General features: G+C 47.3%; 1 protein-coding gene across 1 annotated transcript in view; it reads right to left on the bottom strand.

Moving 5' to 3' along the window:
• Window positions 1-6,647, bottom strand: part of LOC129701869 (cytochrome P450 26B1-like) — a 15,846-nt gene extending 9,199 nt beyond the window's left edge. Inside the window, exons 1-3 of the mRNA XM_055643357.1 lie at window positions 6,242-6,647; window positions 4,882-5,106; window positions 3,659-3,934 (exon numbers count right to left, since the gene is read on the bottom strand). Coding sequence (XP_055499332.1) covers window positions 3,659-3,934; window positions 4,882-5,106; window positions 6,242-6,439 — 699 coding nt within the window. The 5' untranslated portion in view covers window positions 6,440-6,647. The remainder of the gene's footprint in view (window positions 1-3,658; window positions 3,935-4,881; window positions 5,107-6,241) is intronic.
• Window positions 6,648-16,082: the final 9,435 nt, after the last annotated feature.

Here is a 16,082-nt window from a genome sequence, read left to right as displayed (position 1 = left end):
AAAGAGGCAGGCATAGCAGGAGCCCATGCGGGGGCCCATAACTACGCCTTGGACTTGGAGGAAGTGCGAGGAGTTGAAGGAGAAGGTGTTGAGGGTGAGGACCTGCTGTGCTAGATGGAAATTGGCTGGTGGGGGATGGAGGCGTAGAGTGACTGGACATCCATAGCAAAGATGAGGGAGTGGGGGGCTGGAAAACGGAAGTCATTGCAGAGTGTCAAATGGGATAGTCGTGGACGGAGTTAAAGGGAAAGGGAGTAAAGGGATAGTTAATAACCCCAGAATTAACAGGAAAGGAAGCTCACAAAGGATAGGACAGTATGGCCAATTGTAATAGGGATCGATGTGAATGGTGAGATACGTAAGGAATTAAAAGTATTGTATTTGAATGCGCAAAGTATAAGAAGTAAAGTAGATGAGCTTGAGGCTCAGGTAGAGGTTGGTAGATATGACATTGTGGGGATTACTGAGACGTGGCTGCAGGAGGATCGGGCCTGGGAACTTAATATTCAGGGTTATACATCCTATAGAAAGGACAGGCAGGTGGGCAGAGGAGGGGGGTAGCTCTTCTGGTGAGGAATGGAATTAATTCCCTTCTGAGGGAAGACATAGGGACTGACGAGGTGGAGTCACTGTGGATTGAGTTGAGGAATTGCAAAGACAAGAAGACACTAATTGGTGTTATCTACAGACCCCCAAATAGTAGCCCGGATATAGGGTGTAAGTTGCAGCAGGAGTTAAAACTGGCATGTAACAAAGGTAATGCCACTGTGGTGATGGGGGATTTCAATATGCAGGTAGACTGGGAAAATCAGGTTGGTTCAGGACCCCAAGAAAGAGAGTTTGTTGAGTGCCTCCGAGATGGATTCTTAGAGCAGCTTGTAATGGAGCCGACCAGGGAAAAGGCAATTCTAGATTTAGTCTAAAGAACCAGATATGATAAGAGAACTCGAGGTAAAGGAACTGCTTGGAGGTAGTGATCATAATATGGTTAGTTTTAATCTGCAATTTGAGAAGGAGAAGGTTAAATCGGAAGTGGCAGTGATGCAGTTGAACAAAGGGGACTATGAAGGCATGAGAGAGGAGCTGGCCAAGGTAGACTGGAAAGGGACCCTAGCAGGAATGACGATGGAACAGCAATGGCAGGAATTTCTGGGCATAATCCGGAAGACGCAGGATCATTTCATTCCAAAAAGGAAGAAAGATTCTAAGGGGTGTAGGAGGCAACCGTGGCTGACAAGAGAAGTTAGGGATCATTGTCCAAGGATAAGTAGGAAGAGGTTACACAAAAAAGCTGATCAGCGGGTGCAGCAGCATCTATGGAGCGTAGGAGGAGGTGTCTGAGAGTTGTTGCCTGGTCTGAGCCCGGTAGAGGTCAGCGTGCGTGGCTACCACGGCACCTCCCTTGTCAGCGGGTTTGATTGTAATGTTGGGCTTGCTGCAGAGTGAGCGGAGGGCTGTACGTTCAGGTTAAGGTAAAGGGGAACATTTTGGTGATGAGATTTTACAGAGGATGAGGGGTGGGTATGTTGAGGGAGGAAAACCCAAGGATTTGGGCAGCTAGACGCAAGGCAGTCACTTGTTGCACTGGGAACATCCGGAAGGGGCCAGAATTCCCGTTGGGCTGGAGGCTGTTACACGGAGTGGGGTCGGTTTAGTTCTGCAGCAGTTTCATGTGTTACAGTTATACATTAATTACTGGCACATTTACACAACCTGATATTTCCAGAAATGTGGAAATTCCCAATTAGTTCAGTTCAGTCGGAGGTAAGGAATTCCCCGAGCGATTCCAGGAACGTTGGGAAGAGCTACAAATGATGCCTGGGCAGAGTTTAGTGTTTAGTACTGCGATTAGTACTGGGTTTAGTACTGGGTTTAGTACTGGGATTAGTACTGGGTTACGTACTGGGTTTAGTACTGGGTTTAGTACTGGGATTAGTACTGGGTTTAGTACTGGGTTTAGTACAGGGATTAGTACAGGGATTAGTACTGGGTTTAGTACAGGGATTAGTACTGGGTTTAGTACAGGGATGTACTGGGATTAGTACTGGGATAGTACTGGGTTTACTGTTAAGTACTGGGATTAGTACTGGGTTTAGTACTGGGTTTAGTACTGGGTTTAGTACTGTAGTACTGGGTTTAGTACTGGGTACTGTACTGGGTTTAGTACTGGGTTTAGTACTGGGTTTAGTACTGGGTTTAGTACTGGGTTAAGTACTGGGTTTAGTACTGGGTTTAGTACTGGGTTTAAGTTTAGTACTGGGTTTAGTACTGGGTTTAGTACTGGGTTTAGTACTGGGTTTAGTACTGGGTTTAGTACTGGGTTAAGTACTGGGTTTAGTACTGGGTTTAGTACTGGGTTTAGTACTGGGTTTAGTACTGGGTTTAGTATTGGGTTTAGTACTGGGTTTAGTACTGGGATTAGTACTGGGATTAGTACTGGGATTAGTACTGGGTTTAACACAGGGGCAGATTTAGCACACTCACTGGGCACTGTCAGGGACATCAGGCACCTACAGACCCTGTCCCTTCGCAATTTACAAAGTTAAGGACACGTTTCTCTTCACCCATAGAGACAGGTTTCCATGATTACACATCAGGTTCACCTTCTGTACTAGATTAAGGGAATGTGAATGGTCAGATTGTACTGGAGATAATTTTTAAATTAACTTCATATGCACATTGTGATGGATTTATAGACTTCAGTCTGGAGAAGTTAATGCTTCAGAAGGGGCAGATTAATTTTTACAGCGGGGGCAGTAACTCTTGGCAGGTCGGGCAGCATCAGCATCATAATCATACTTTATTAGCCAAGTATATTTTGCAACATTTGAGGAATTTGATTCTGTGAGGATACAGGATGAAGGTTTGCGGGAGAAATTGCCTGATCTATAGAAAGACTGGATAGACTCGGCTTGTACTCGCTAGAATTTAGAAGATTGAGGGGGGATCTGATAGAAATGTACAAAATTCTTAAGGGGTTGGACAGGCTAGGTGCAGGAAGATTGTTCCTGATGTTGGGGAAGTCCAGAACAAGGGGTCACAGTTTAAGGATAAAGGGGGAAATCCTTTAGGACCGAGATGAGAAAAACATTTTTTACACAGAGAGTGGTGAATCTCTGGAATTCTCTGCCACAGAAGGTAGTTGAGGACACACAGTTTATTGGCTATATTTAAGAAGGAGTTAGATGTGGCCCTCGTGGCTAAAGGGATCAGGGGGTATGGAGAGAAGGCAGGTACATGATACTGAGTTGGATGATCAGCCATGATCACATTGAATGGTGGTGCAGGCTCGAAGGGCCGAATGGCCTACTCCTGCACCTATTGTCTATGTTTCTATCTAGAACATTTTCTGACGGATTACTGGTTCCAGACCTGAATATTTGCCTTTCCTCCACATTAGTTTCCACACCTCGCTCAGTCTCAGCCTCGGACAATGTGGTGTAGCCGGGTTCCGATTCTGCAGAAGGTGCAGGGACATCTCGCTGCCCCGTCTGTGGCTTCACACAGCGGGGGAACGAACCCCGGCTCGCCGTGCCCCACCCAGGCTTTCCCTGAATGACGTGCGGATCTTTACGGAACAGTAAGGATTTTCTTTTTGAAAACTTCTACATAAATTGCGGGACCTTGTCACGAGAGAAGAGTGGCGACCAGTTCCTACCTTTCTGTAGCCGCTACCCGGAACGTCTATGGGCAGCGTGAAGATGTTCTCGCTGAGTTGCTCCATGTTGGTGAAGAGGTCAGTCAGCTCCTCCTGACTTGGCAAAGATCCGAGCAGCGCAGCTGCAGCTATCCTCAACGTGAGCCGCTTGTTCTCGGGGTACACGGAGACTGGGCCTGGCCTTGCACACCAGCCCGTCACAGCCTCTCTCACCAACTTCACAATCTGCGGCAAGTAACTGTCTAAAGCAGCCTGGCTGAAAACTCTAGCGTAGACCTGTGGACAAACCCATGGGGAAATTAAAATAAACATTCAGGAGGATGGAGAGAAACACTCATTGTAAATCAAACAAGCCGTGCACTGTGCACAAGATAGACACAGAGTGCTGGAGTAACTCAGCGGGTCAGGCAGCATCTGTGGAGAACATGGAGAACCTTTCGAGTCAGGAGCCTTCTTCAGTCTGAAACGTCACGTATCCATGTTCTCCACAGATGCTGCCTGACCCGCTGAGTTACTCCAGCACTCTGTGTCTGTCTTTGGTATAAACCACCATGTGCAGTAATGTTTTACATCAAAGTAAGGTTCTTACTCCATTTTTAAACATAGACAATAGGTGCAGGAGTAGAGGCCATTCGGCCCTTCGAGTCAGCACCGCCATTCAATGTGATCATGGCTGATCATCCCCAAACAGTACCCCGTGCCTGCCGTCTCCCCATATCCCTTGATTCCGCTAGCCCAAAGAGCAGGGGGTCCCAACCTTTGTCGTCTCTATTACCCCGACAACTTTAATAGCACATAACAATGTTATTTTACATTTATGAACTACTAATGATGAAGAGAGTGGGGGTGGGGGCGCTCTGTGCCCTCGCTGATGTGAGGAAGTGCCGGCGGGTTCCCGGCGCGGAGGACGTGGGTCTCTCCTTTGTATTCAGAGCGCATCCTTTGTTACCCGGAGATTGGTCTGGTGTAAAATTAAAAATGAGCCAATATCGATGGAATCTATCCGCAAATGTCAGGCAACAGATGGATCTGGATGAGATGGGTTCAGCACAGACAATGTGGGCCGAAGGGCCGTTCCTGTGCTGGTCTATGTCAGGGTGGATGGAGACACCGACACTACTGTTGTGCCGGGACGCGCCCGCTCAGGGAATGATGTGGAATAATTCTGGGATTATCACCCTTCCGACCCAACCCCGGCACAAACGCCTGAATGAGGCCGGTACCTTGCGGCGGGCGCGGTGCGTGTGTCCGCTGGAATTGGCCAGACTGTGAGGCCCCAACATGTCGTGGGCGCTGCGGGGCCAACTGACCCCTACCCGGCTTGTCTCCTCCAGCAACAGCGGCGGCAGCAACGCGGCCCCGGACACCCGCACCACCGGCCGCCCCAGAAGGTGCGTCTTGAACACATGTCCATGTTGTCTGCGTCTGGAGCTGTGGAACTCGCAGCCCTGCAACACAAGGGCCAGGCACGGGTCAGTCACACTCGCCCTCTCTCCGCTCTTAACTCGTGCCTTTCCACACCCCCCACCCCCACACAAAACCACCTCTCTTAGTTCAGAAACTCAGCTAGAAATAGCCATAACTCCGTCAGTACTCGGCCGGCAACGTCGCTGATACACGGAGCTGGGACATGGTGCAGGTGGGACACGGTGCAGGTGGGACACGGTGCAGGTGGGACACGGTGCAGGTGGGACACGGTGCAGGTGGGGACACGGTGCAGGTGGGGACACGGTGCAGGTGGGACACGGTGCAGGTGGGGACACGGTGCAGGTGGGACACGGTGCAGGTGGGACACGGTGCAGGTGGGGTATGGTGCTGCTGTGATAACGGGAGGGTGAGATACAGAGCTGATACACGGCGAGAGATAGGAGAGTGGCTGGGATACGGAGCTAGTGGCCCTGGCTCGGACTATCCTTGATCGGACTTTGCTGGCTTTACCTTGCACCAAACGTTATTACCTTATCATTTATCTGTACACTGTAAATTGATCGGTTGTAACTGGTTAGCGCGAAACACAAGCCTATCACTGTACCTGGGTACATGTGACAATAAGCTCAATTAAAACTACAATTAGATCAGCCATGATTGAATGGCGGAGTAGACTAGATGGGCCGAATGGCCCAATTCTGCTCCTAGAATTTATAAACTTCCAGAAATCCAAGGCCCTCGTTTCCTCGTTTCTCTTGTACCAGAGGACCAGAGGACACAGGGGGGACAGATTTAATAGGAAGATGAGGGGGGAGAGATTTAATAGGAAACTGGGGGGGGGGGGGGGGGGGGGGGGGGGGGGGGGTAGTTGAGGCAGGTACTATCACATAGACAGGTACATGGATAGAACAGGTTTAGAGGGATATGAGCCAAACGCAGGCTGATTGGACGAGTGTAGATGGGACATGTGGGCCAGTGTGGGCAGGTTGGGCCGAGGGGCCTGTTTCCACGTGACATATACGTTGTCTATGGACTTATCCCCTGGGTGACAGTGACACGTGGAGAAAAGGCGACAAACAGTAAAGACAGAAACACTCAGTGTAGTTATGCAGCCTCTCTTTGTTCATTCAGCCCCCACCCACCCAGCAGACCTACCTGCAGCAACCAGTGCAGAGTTTCACCGACAATGGGCAGTCCCATGGATCCGGGGGGGAGAGGAAGCAGCCAGCTCCTGTCGTGGCTCAGCTGCCACCGTAGATGCCACAGGTAGATGCTGGCAGTCACAAGCAGCACGGCGGGAGCCACTGAGGTAAAGATGCCGACCAGGATCGGCCACACTGCCACCAGAACCATCGCCAACACTCCAGCGGCACAAAGCCTGTGGCAGAGCAGATCGGACTGGTGCACCTCTACCCCACCAGAGACTACCGCACTAACTACCCGGCCAAAGGCAGCTACTTGTGCATGGAGGAGCCCGGGGCTTTACATCAGTGCAATGCTGGATCAGAACTGTCAAACCTCCCCATATATAGAGGCTGCAATGTACACTCAGTGGTCTGGAATGTCCTGGAATGAGTGGAATGCATCAATCATACCCCCTCCGATCCTCCCCACCAACCCCCACCCCCCCCCCCATCCCCCCCCACTAATCCCTCTCCATCCCGCCACCCTTCCCCCCATTTATACACCCCCCGACCCCCACCTCCGTCCCACACTCCCCCCACCCAACCCACCCCACCCTTTCCCATCTCCCCACCCCCACGTTTCCCTACCCCCACACTCACACTCCTCATCCAATCAAGGGCCGGACACCCGAGGCAGCAGAGATCAACAACCCAAACGTGATTCTCACAATCCAGAGCACCTCGAACCCACTGAAGAGTTAAACTAGGAAGCTGCAGAATAGGAGCCGCAGCACATCGCTGACAAATTGGACAGATAATTGTATCGCCCAGAATTACATGTGGTCTTTGCTGCAGAGATGCAGTAAATAAAGGATGTCAGTAGAATATCTTTGATAAATGAGTGATGTTCAAACAAGATGCCAAAACAATCCACACACACGGATACTGTAACAGTCAACACACACACACTGATACAGTAACAGTCCACACACACGGATACAGTAACAGTCAACACACACACACTGATGCTGTAACAGTCCACACACACTGATGCTGTAACAATCCACACACATTGATACAGTAACAGTCCACACACATTGATACAGTAACAGTCCACACACACTGATACAGTAACAGTCCACACACATTGATACAGTAACAATCAACACACACACACTGATGCTGTAACAATCAACACACACTGATACAGTAACAGTCCACACACACTGATACAGTAACAGTCCACACACACTGATACAGTAACAATCCACACACACTGATACAGTAACAATCCACACACACTGATACTGTAACAATCAACACACACACACACATGATACAGTAACAACCCATACACACTGATACAGTAACAGTCCACACACACTGATACTGTAACTGATACCCTAATGTATCAGTCCACGCGCACCCTGACTGTAACAGCCCACACACTTGGTTACTTTAATTGAATGCCTAGACATTATTCAGAACAGCTTTAGGAAATGGTTGTGGTTTCACAGTTGATGCCGAGAAGCAAAAAGCGATTCTACTTGTTTCTCAACATATGAAATAAATAGTTTCTGTTTAAACAGCAGCATTTCAGTAAACCTTCAGTGAATGAAGGCTCATGAATCCATTCATGAGTAACGTATTTAGAACTCACTCGCGACTTTGCTCCTGACATGTCAGAGATTATGCGGATATTTAGTAAAACATTTAGTCTTTCTTTATTAAGTGGGCACATAAATATTGTGGGGAGGAATTGAATGGCAAAGAGAGGGATTCTCACTAATTTGTTCAGCAAGAATGAAATGTTGTTTTTTAAACAGAAACGTATTGGACAAATTGTTATTTGACCAGTGGTAGTTTGTGCTCCCACTATGATTAATTCAACATCCTGGTGGTACCAACCCGATGGATTGCTCCTTAAAGGATAGGCTCACCTGCAGCGGGAGCTGCCTGGTGTGGATTGGAGCCAGGGCCCGTGTCTCATCAAGATAACATGGCCGTGCTCTCACTTTCATGGGCTAATTGTGGAAGAGTGCAAGAAATGGGCAGCCTGGGATTTTAGATTTGTTTCTGAGATGCTTTCAATCCAGGAGTTTACAGGAAACTCTCCTGATGGAAAGTTAAACAACAATTGAGGTGCTCACTGCAGATGAGCATCGGGAGGTGAGACCAAGGACACAGATGTACTTCCACACTCCCATCACACCTCACCTGGACACTACACTCCCATCACACCTCAACCGAGACCCACACACCTTACCTGGATACATTGGTGATCATTGTCTAATGTTCTATAGATTCAGGATCAGTTCTTGGAGGGTAGCTAATGTTATCCCACTTTTTAAGAAAGGCAGGAGAGAGAAAACAGGGAATTATAGACCAGTTAGCCTGACACCAGTGGTGGGGAACTGGAATCAATTGTGAAAGATGAAATAGCGACACATTTGGATAGCAGTAACAGGATCGGTCCGAGTCAGCATGGATTTACGAAGGGGAAATCATGCTTGACTAATCTTCTGGAATTTTTTGAGGATGTAACTAGGAAAATGGACAAGGGAGAGCCAATGGATGTAGTGTACCTGGGCTTTCAGAAAGCATTTGATAAGGTCCCACATAGGAGATTAGTGGGCAAAATTAGGGCATATGGTATTGGGGGTAGAGTGCTGACATGGATAGAAAATGGGTTGGCAAACAGGAAACAAAGAATAGAGATTAACGGGTCCCTTGCAGAATGGCAGGCAGTGACTAGTGGGGTACCACAAGGCTCAGTGCTGGGACCACAGCTATTTACACCATATATTAATGATGTAGATGAAGGGTTTACATGTAACATTATCAAATTTGCAGATGACACAAAGCTGGGTGGCAGTGTGAACTGTGAGGAGGATGCTATGAGAATGCAGGGTGACTTGGACAGGTTGGATGAGTGGGCAGATGCATGGCAGATGCAATTTAATGTGGATAAATGTGAGGTTATCCACTTTGTTAGCAAAAACAGGAAGGCAGATTATTATCTAAATGGTGTCAAGTTGGGAAAAGGGGAAGTACAATGGGATCTGGGGGTCCTTGTTCATCAGTCAATGAAAGTAAGCATGCAGGTACAGCAGGTAGTGAAGAAAGCGAATGGCATGTTGGCCTTCATAACAAGAGATGTTGAGTATATGAGCAAAGAGGTCCTTCTGCAGTTGTACAGGGGCCAAGTGAGACCACACCTGGAGTATTGTGTGCAGTTTTGGTCTCCAAATTTGAGGAAGGACATACTTGCTATTGAGGGAGTACAGGGTAGGTTCATAAGGTTAATTCCCGGGATAGCGGGACTGTCATATGTTCATAGAATGGAGCGGCTGGGCTTGTATACTCTGGAATTTAGAAGGATGAGAGGATATTTTATTGAAACATTATTAAGGGTTTGGACACGGTAGAGGCAGGAAACATGTTCCGAATGTTGGGGGAGTCTAGAACCAGGGGCCACAGTATAAGAATAAGGGGTAAGCCATTTAGAACAGAGATGAGGATAAACTTTTTCACACTGAGAGTTGTGAGTCTGTGGAATTCTCTGCCTCAGAGGGCGGTGGAGGCCAGTTCTCTGGATACTTTCAAGAGAGAGTTAGACAGGGCTCTTAAAGATAGCAGAGTCAGGTGATATAGGGTGAAGGCAGGAACGGGGTACTGATTGTGGATGATCAGCCATGATCACATTAAATGGCGGTGCAGGCTTGAAGTGCAACACACACACAGCCTGTTGCAGATAGAACAGGCAACACACAGTCTGGTGCAGATAGAACAGATAGAACAGGCAACACACATACAGCCTGGTACAGATAGAGCAGGCTGAGAGAACAGAGAGAGGCAGCAAATCATCAGAAGGTGTGGTTGCCATGTGTCCAATAATATTCAATATTCCACAATAACTACTGTCCCAGTGGTGTTTCACCAAAGGAAGCCTTGATCCAGGTAGTTTCCAATCTAATACATCTAAAGCAGGACCTCCAGGATGTTATCTCCGGTTTGCTTCCAGTTCCTCGTGCTGGCGAGAGCAGGAACAGGGAGATACGGGACCTGAACGTGTGGCTGAGGAACTGGTGCACGGGGCAGGGATTTAGATTCTTTGGGGTAAGGGGGAACTGTACAAAAGGGACGGATTGCATCTTAACAGGTGTGGGACCAGCATTCTGGCAGGCAGGTTTGCCACTGCTACACGGGTGGTTTTAAACTGAATAAGGGCGGTGGGGTGTCGAATGGGATAGTGGAGGATGGAGTTAAAGGGAAAAGGTTTCTTAAATGTGTGAGCGTAGAGACAGAGGGGTGTAAAATGAGGGTAGAAGCAATAGGTAGCAAGGTGAAAAGTAAAAGTGTCAGGCCGGCAAATCCAGGGCAAAAATCAAAAAGGGCCACTTTTCAGCATAATAGTATAAGGAGTAAGAGTGTTGTAAAAACAAGCCTGGAGGCTTTGTGTCTCAATGCAAGGAGCATTCGTAATAAGGTGGATGAGTTGAATGTGCAGATAGCTATTAATGACTATGATATAGTTGGGATCACGGAGTATGGCTCCAGGGTGACCAAGGTTGGGAGCTGAACATCCAGGGATATTCAATATTCAGGAGGGATAGACAGAAAGGGAAAGGAGGTGGGGTAGCGTTGCTGGTTAGAGAGCAGATTAACGCAATAGAAAGGAAGGACATTAGTTTGGAGGATGTGGAATCGATATGGGTAGAGCTGCGAAACACTATGGGGCAGAAAACGCTGGTGGGTGTTGTGTACAGACCACCTAACAGTAGTAGTGAAGTTGGGGATGGCATCAAACAGGAAATTAGAAATGCGTGCAACAAAGGTAAAACAGTTATAATGGGTAACTTCAATCTACATATAGATTGGGCGAATCAAGTTGGCAGGGGTGCTGAGGAAGAGGATTTCTTGGAATGTATGCGGGATAGTTTTCTAAACCAACATGTAGAGGAACCAACGAGAGAGCAGGCTATTCTAGACTGGGTATTGAGTAATGAGGAAGGGTTAGTTAGCAATCTTGTTGTACGTGCCCCCTTGGGCAAGAGTGACCATAATATGGTTCAGTTCTTCATTAGGATGGAGAGTGACATCGTTAATTCAGAAACAAGGGTGCTGAACTTAAAGAAAGGTAACTTTGAGGGTATGAGACGTGAATTTGCCAAGATAGACTGGCGATTGATTCTTAATGGGTTGACGGTGGATATGCAATGGAAGGCATTTAAAGACTGCATGGATGAACTACAACAATTGTTCATCCCAGTTTGGAAAAACAATAAATCAGGGAAGGTAGTGCATCCGTGGATAACAAGAGAAATCAGGGATAGTATCAAAACAAAAGATGAGGCGTACAAATTAGCCAGAAAAAGCAGCCTACCAGAGGACTGGGAGAAATTCAGTCCACAGAGGAGGACAAAGGGCTTAATTAGGAAAGGGAAAATAGATTATGAAAGAAAACTGGCAGGGAACATAAAAATTGACTGCAAAAGCTTTTATAGATATGTGAAGAGAAAAAGATTAGTTAAAACAAATGTAGGTCCCTTACAGTCAGAAAAGACAGGTGAATTGATCATGGGGAACAAGGACATGGCAGACCAATTGAATAACTACTTAGGTTCTGTCTTCACTAAGGAAGACATAAATAATCTGCCAGAAATAGCAGGGGACCGGGGGTCAAATGAGATGGAGGAACTGAGTGAAATCCAGGTTAGCCGGGAAGTGGTGTTAGGTAAATTGAATGGATTAAAGGCCGATAAATCCCCAGGGCCAGATAGGCTGCATCCCAGAGTATTTACGGAAGTAGCTCCAGAAATAGTGGATGCATTAGTAATAATCTTTCAAAACTCTTTAGATTCTGGAGTAGTAATCATGTCTGACGAATCTTATAGAATTTTTTGAGGATGTAACTAGTAGAGTGGATAAGGGCGAACCAGTGGATGTGTTATATCTGGACTTTCAGAAGGCTTTCGACAAGGTCCCACATAAGAGATTAGTATACAAACTTAAAGCACACTGTATTGGGGGTTCAGTATTGATGTGGATAGAGAACTGGCTGGCAGACAGGAAGCAAAAAGTAGGAGTAAACGGGTCCTTTTCACAATGGCAGGCAGTGACTAGTGGGGTATCGCAAGGCTCAGTTCTGGGACCCCAGCTATTTACGATATATATTAATAATTTGGACGAGGGAATTGAATGCAACATCTCCAAGTTTGCGGATGACACGAAGCTGGGGGGCAGTGTTAGCTGTGAGGAGGATGCTAGGAGGTTGCAAGGTGACTTGGATAGGCTGGGTGAGTGGGCAAATGCATGGCAGATGCAGTATAATGTGGATAAATGTGAGGTTATCCACTGGTGGCAAAAACAGGAAAGTAGATTATTATCTGAATGGTGGCCGATTAGGAAAGGGGGAGATGCAACGAGACCTGGGTGTCATGGTGCACCAGTCATTAAAAGTAGGCATGCAGGTGCAGCAGGCAGTGAAGAAGGCGAATGGTATGTTAGCATTCATAGCAAAAGGATTTGAGTATAGGAGCAGGGAGGTTCTACTGCAGTTGTACAGGGTCTTGGTGAGACCACACCTGGAGTATTGCGTACAGTTTGGGTCTCCTAATCTGAGGCATTCTTGCCATAGAGGGAGTAAAGAGAAGGTTCACCAGACTGATTCCTGGGATGTCAGGACTTTCATATGAAGAAAGACTGGATAGACTCGATTTGTACTTGCTAGAATTTAGAAGATTGAGGGGGGATCTTATAGAAACTTACAAAATTCTTAACGGGTTGGACAGGCTAGATGCAGGAAGATTGTCCAGAACAAGGGGTCACAGTTTAAGGATAAAGGGGATATCTTTTAGGACCGAGATGAGGAAAACTTTTTTTACACAGAGAGTGGTGAATCTCTGGAACTCTCTGCCGCAGAAGGTAGTTGAGGCCAGTTCATTGGCTATATTTAAGAGGGAGTTAGATGTGGCCCTTGTGGCTAAATGGATCAGGGGGTATGGAGAGAAGGCAGGTACAGGATACCGAGTTGGATGATCAGCCATGATCATATTGAATGGCGAATGGTGCAGGCTCGAAGGGCCGAATGGCCTCTACTCCTGCACCTAATTTCTATGTTTCTATGTTTCTATCTCAGGCTATCAAAGAACCTTTGAAACGTTCCTGATTACGTTGTGGGGGTGGGCTGTCAATGCTACACTTGGTAGGTATGTTGGAGATGTAGAGAATAGTACTGCAGGATAGAGTTGTAGGTACCCATTCAGATGGGGAGAATTCATCAGGCCTCTAACATATTCACTACCGACTGCTTGCAAGTTTGCAGATGATACAAAAGTGGGTGGTTTTGCAGATAGTGGAGATGGTTGTGAACGATTGCAGCAGGATCTTGATCGATTGACCAGGTGGGCCGAGGAATTGTTGATGGAATTTAATATAGAAAAATGTGAGGTGTTGCATTTTGGGAAGCCTGAACCATCCTGATCTGCATGTTGCCAGACACTTTAATTCTCCTTCCCATTCCTACACAGACCTTCCTGCCCTAGGACTCCTCCATTGTCAGAGTGTGGCTAAATGCAAATTGGACGAACAGCATCTCATATTTCCCTTGGGCAGCTTACATCCCAGTCGTATGAATATTGATTTATCTCACTGTTGCCCAAGGGGCTTTGCATAACTAGATTGCTAACTAATCCTTCCTCATTACACAATACCCAGTCTAGGATGGCCTGCCCTCTAGTCGGTTCCTCTACATATTGGCTTAGAAAACCATCCCGTATACTCCAGGAAATCCTCCACCTCAGCGCTGTTACCAATTTGGTTAGCCCAATCTACATGTAGATCAAAGTCACCCATGATAACTGCTGTACCTTTGCTACACGCATCCCCAATTTCCTGTTTGATGCTATCCCAAACCTGCTGTTTGGTGGTCTGTACCCAACTCCAACAAGTGTTTTCTGCGATTGGTTATTTCGCCTTTACCCATGCAGATTCGACACCATCCAAGCTAATGTCTCTCCTTACCATTGCATTAATCTCCTCTTTAACCAGCAATGCTACCCCACCTCCTCTTCCTTTCTGTCTATCCTCCCTGAATATAGAAAATCCCTGCATGTTGAACTCCAAGCCTTGGTCACCCTGGAGTCATGTCTCCGTAATCCCAACTATATCATATCCATTAACAACTAACTGCACATTCAATTCATCCACCTTATTACGAATGCTCCTTGCATTGAGACACAAAGCTTTCAGGTTTGTTTTAACATTCTTAGCCCTGTAGAATTATGATGTAATGTGGGCCATTAATTTCCCCCATAGATCTCTCTGCCTTCAACTTTTACGTTTCACCCTTCTACCTTTTGCTTCTGCCCTCATTTTACACCCCTCTGTCTCCCTGCATTGGTTCCCATCCCCCTGCCTTGTTTGTTTCAACTCTTCCCAACAGCACTAGCAATCACTCCCCCGAGGACATCAGTTCCAGCCCGGCCCGGTTTATACTGGTCCCACCTCCCCCAGAACCGGTTCCAATGCCCCAGGGATATGAATCCCTCCCCCTCTCACCATCTCTCAAGTCACATCTTCATCCAAAATATCGCGTCATTTCTACTCTTACTAGCACGTGGCACTAGTAGTAATCCAGAGATTATTACCTTTGAGGTCCTACTTTTTAATTTACCTCCTCACTCCCTAAATTTGCTTTGTAGGACCTCGTCCCATTTTCTACCTGTTGTTGGTACCTGCGTGCACCACAACATCTGGCTGATCACCCTCTCCCAGCAGAATGCCCTGCAGCTGCTCAGAAACATCCTTGACCCTTGCACCAGGGAGGCAACATACCATCCTGGAGTTTCCGTTGCCACCGCAGAAACGCCTATCAATTCCCCTTACAATGGAATCTCCTATCACTGTAGCTCTCCCACTCTTTTTCCGACCCTCCTGTGCAGCAGAACCCTCCATGGTGCCATGAACATGGCTGCTGCTGCTGCCTTCCCCTGATTAGTCATCTCCCCCAACGGTATCCAAAATGGTATGCCTGTTTTGGAGGGAGATGGCCTCAGGGGACTCCTGCACTACCTGCCTTCTCCTTGGCTGACTAGTCACCCATCTCTTTGTGTCTCAGATTCCCTCTCTGCCTGAGCTCAACATTGGTGAGGTCACATTTAGAGTATTGTGTTCATTTCTGGGCACCATGTTCAAGGAAAGATGTTGTCAAGTTGGAAAGGCTACAGAGAAGATTTACGAGGATGTTGCCTGGGCTGGAGAGTCTGAGCTATAGGGAGAGGTTGAGTAGGCTGGAACCCTATACCTCGGCAGGAGGATGAGGGGTGATCTTATAGAAGTGTATAAAATCATGAGAGGAATAGATCGGGTAGATGCACAGAGTCTCTTGTCCAGTGTAGGGGAATCGAGAACCAGAGGACATAAGTTTACGGTGAAGGGGAAAGGATATAATAGGAATCTGAGGGGTAACATTTTCACGCAAAGGGTGGTGGGTGGGAACAAGCTGCCAGAGGAGGTAGTTGAGGCTGGGACTACCCCAACATTTAAGAAACGGTTAGATAGGTACATGGATAGGTCAGGTTTGGAGGGATATGGGCCAAACGCGGGCAGGTGGGACATGTTGGCTGGTGTGGGCAAATTGGGCCGAAGTGCCTGTTTCCACGCTGCATCACTCGATGATGCTATGACTGAAGTTAAAATGCCTTTGGGTTAACACCAGGAATGTTTCTAATTACAATCAGACTTCTGCTGTGTGACTGAATTGTTTGCCGTTCGGCCGCTTCTGATCATGAGTAATATCTTCAAATAATGTAGGACTTGACGATGACACTGATTTATGGACATAGTTTAACTCTTCCCCGCTCTGAGGA

Source organism: Leucoraja erinacea, chromosome 11 (assembly GCF_028641065.1).
Source record: "Leucoraja erinacea ecotype New England chromosome 11, Leri_hhj_1, whole genome shotgun sequence".
Classification (NCBI taxonomy): domain Eukaryota; kingdom Metazoa; phylum Chordata; class Chondrichthyes; order Rajiformes; family Rajidae; genus Leucoraja; species Leucoraja erinaceus.
Note: the sequence above shows the minus strand (reverse complement) of the source record. Positions and strands in the feature narration are given on the sequence as shown.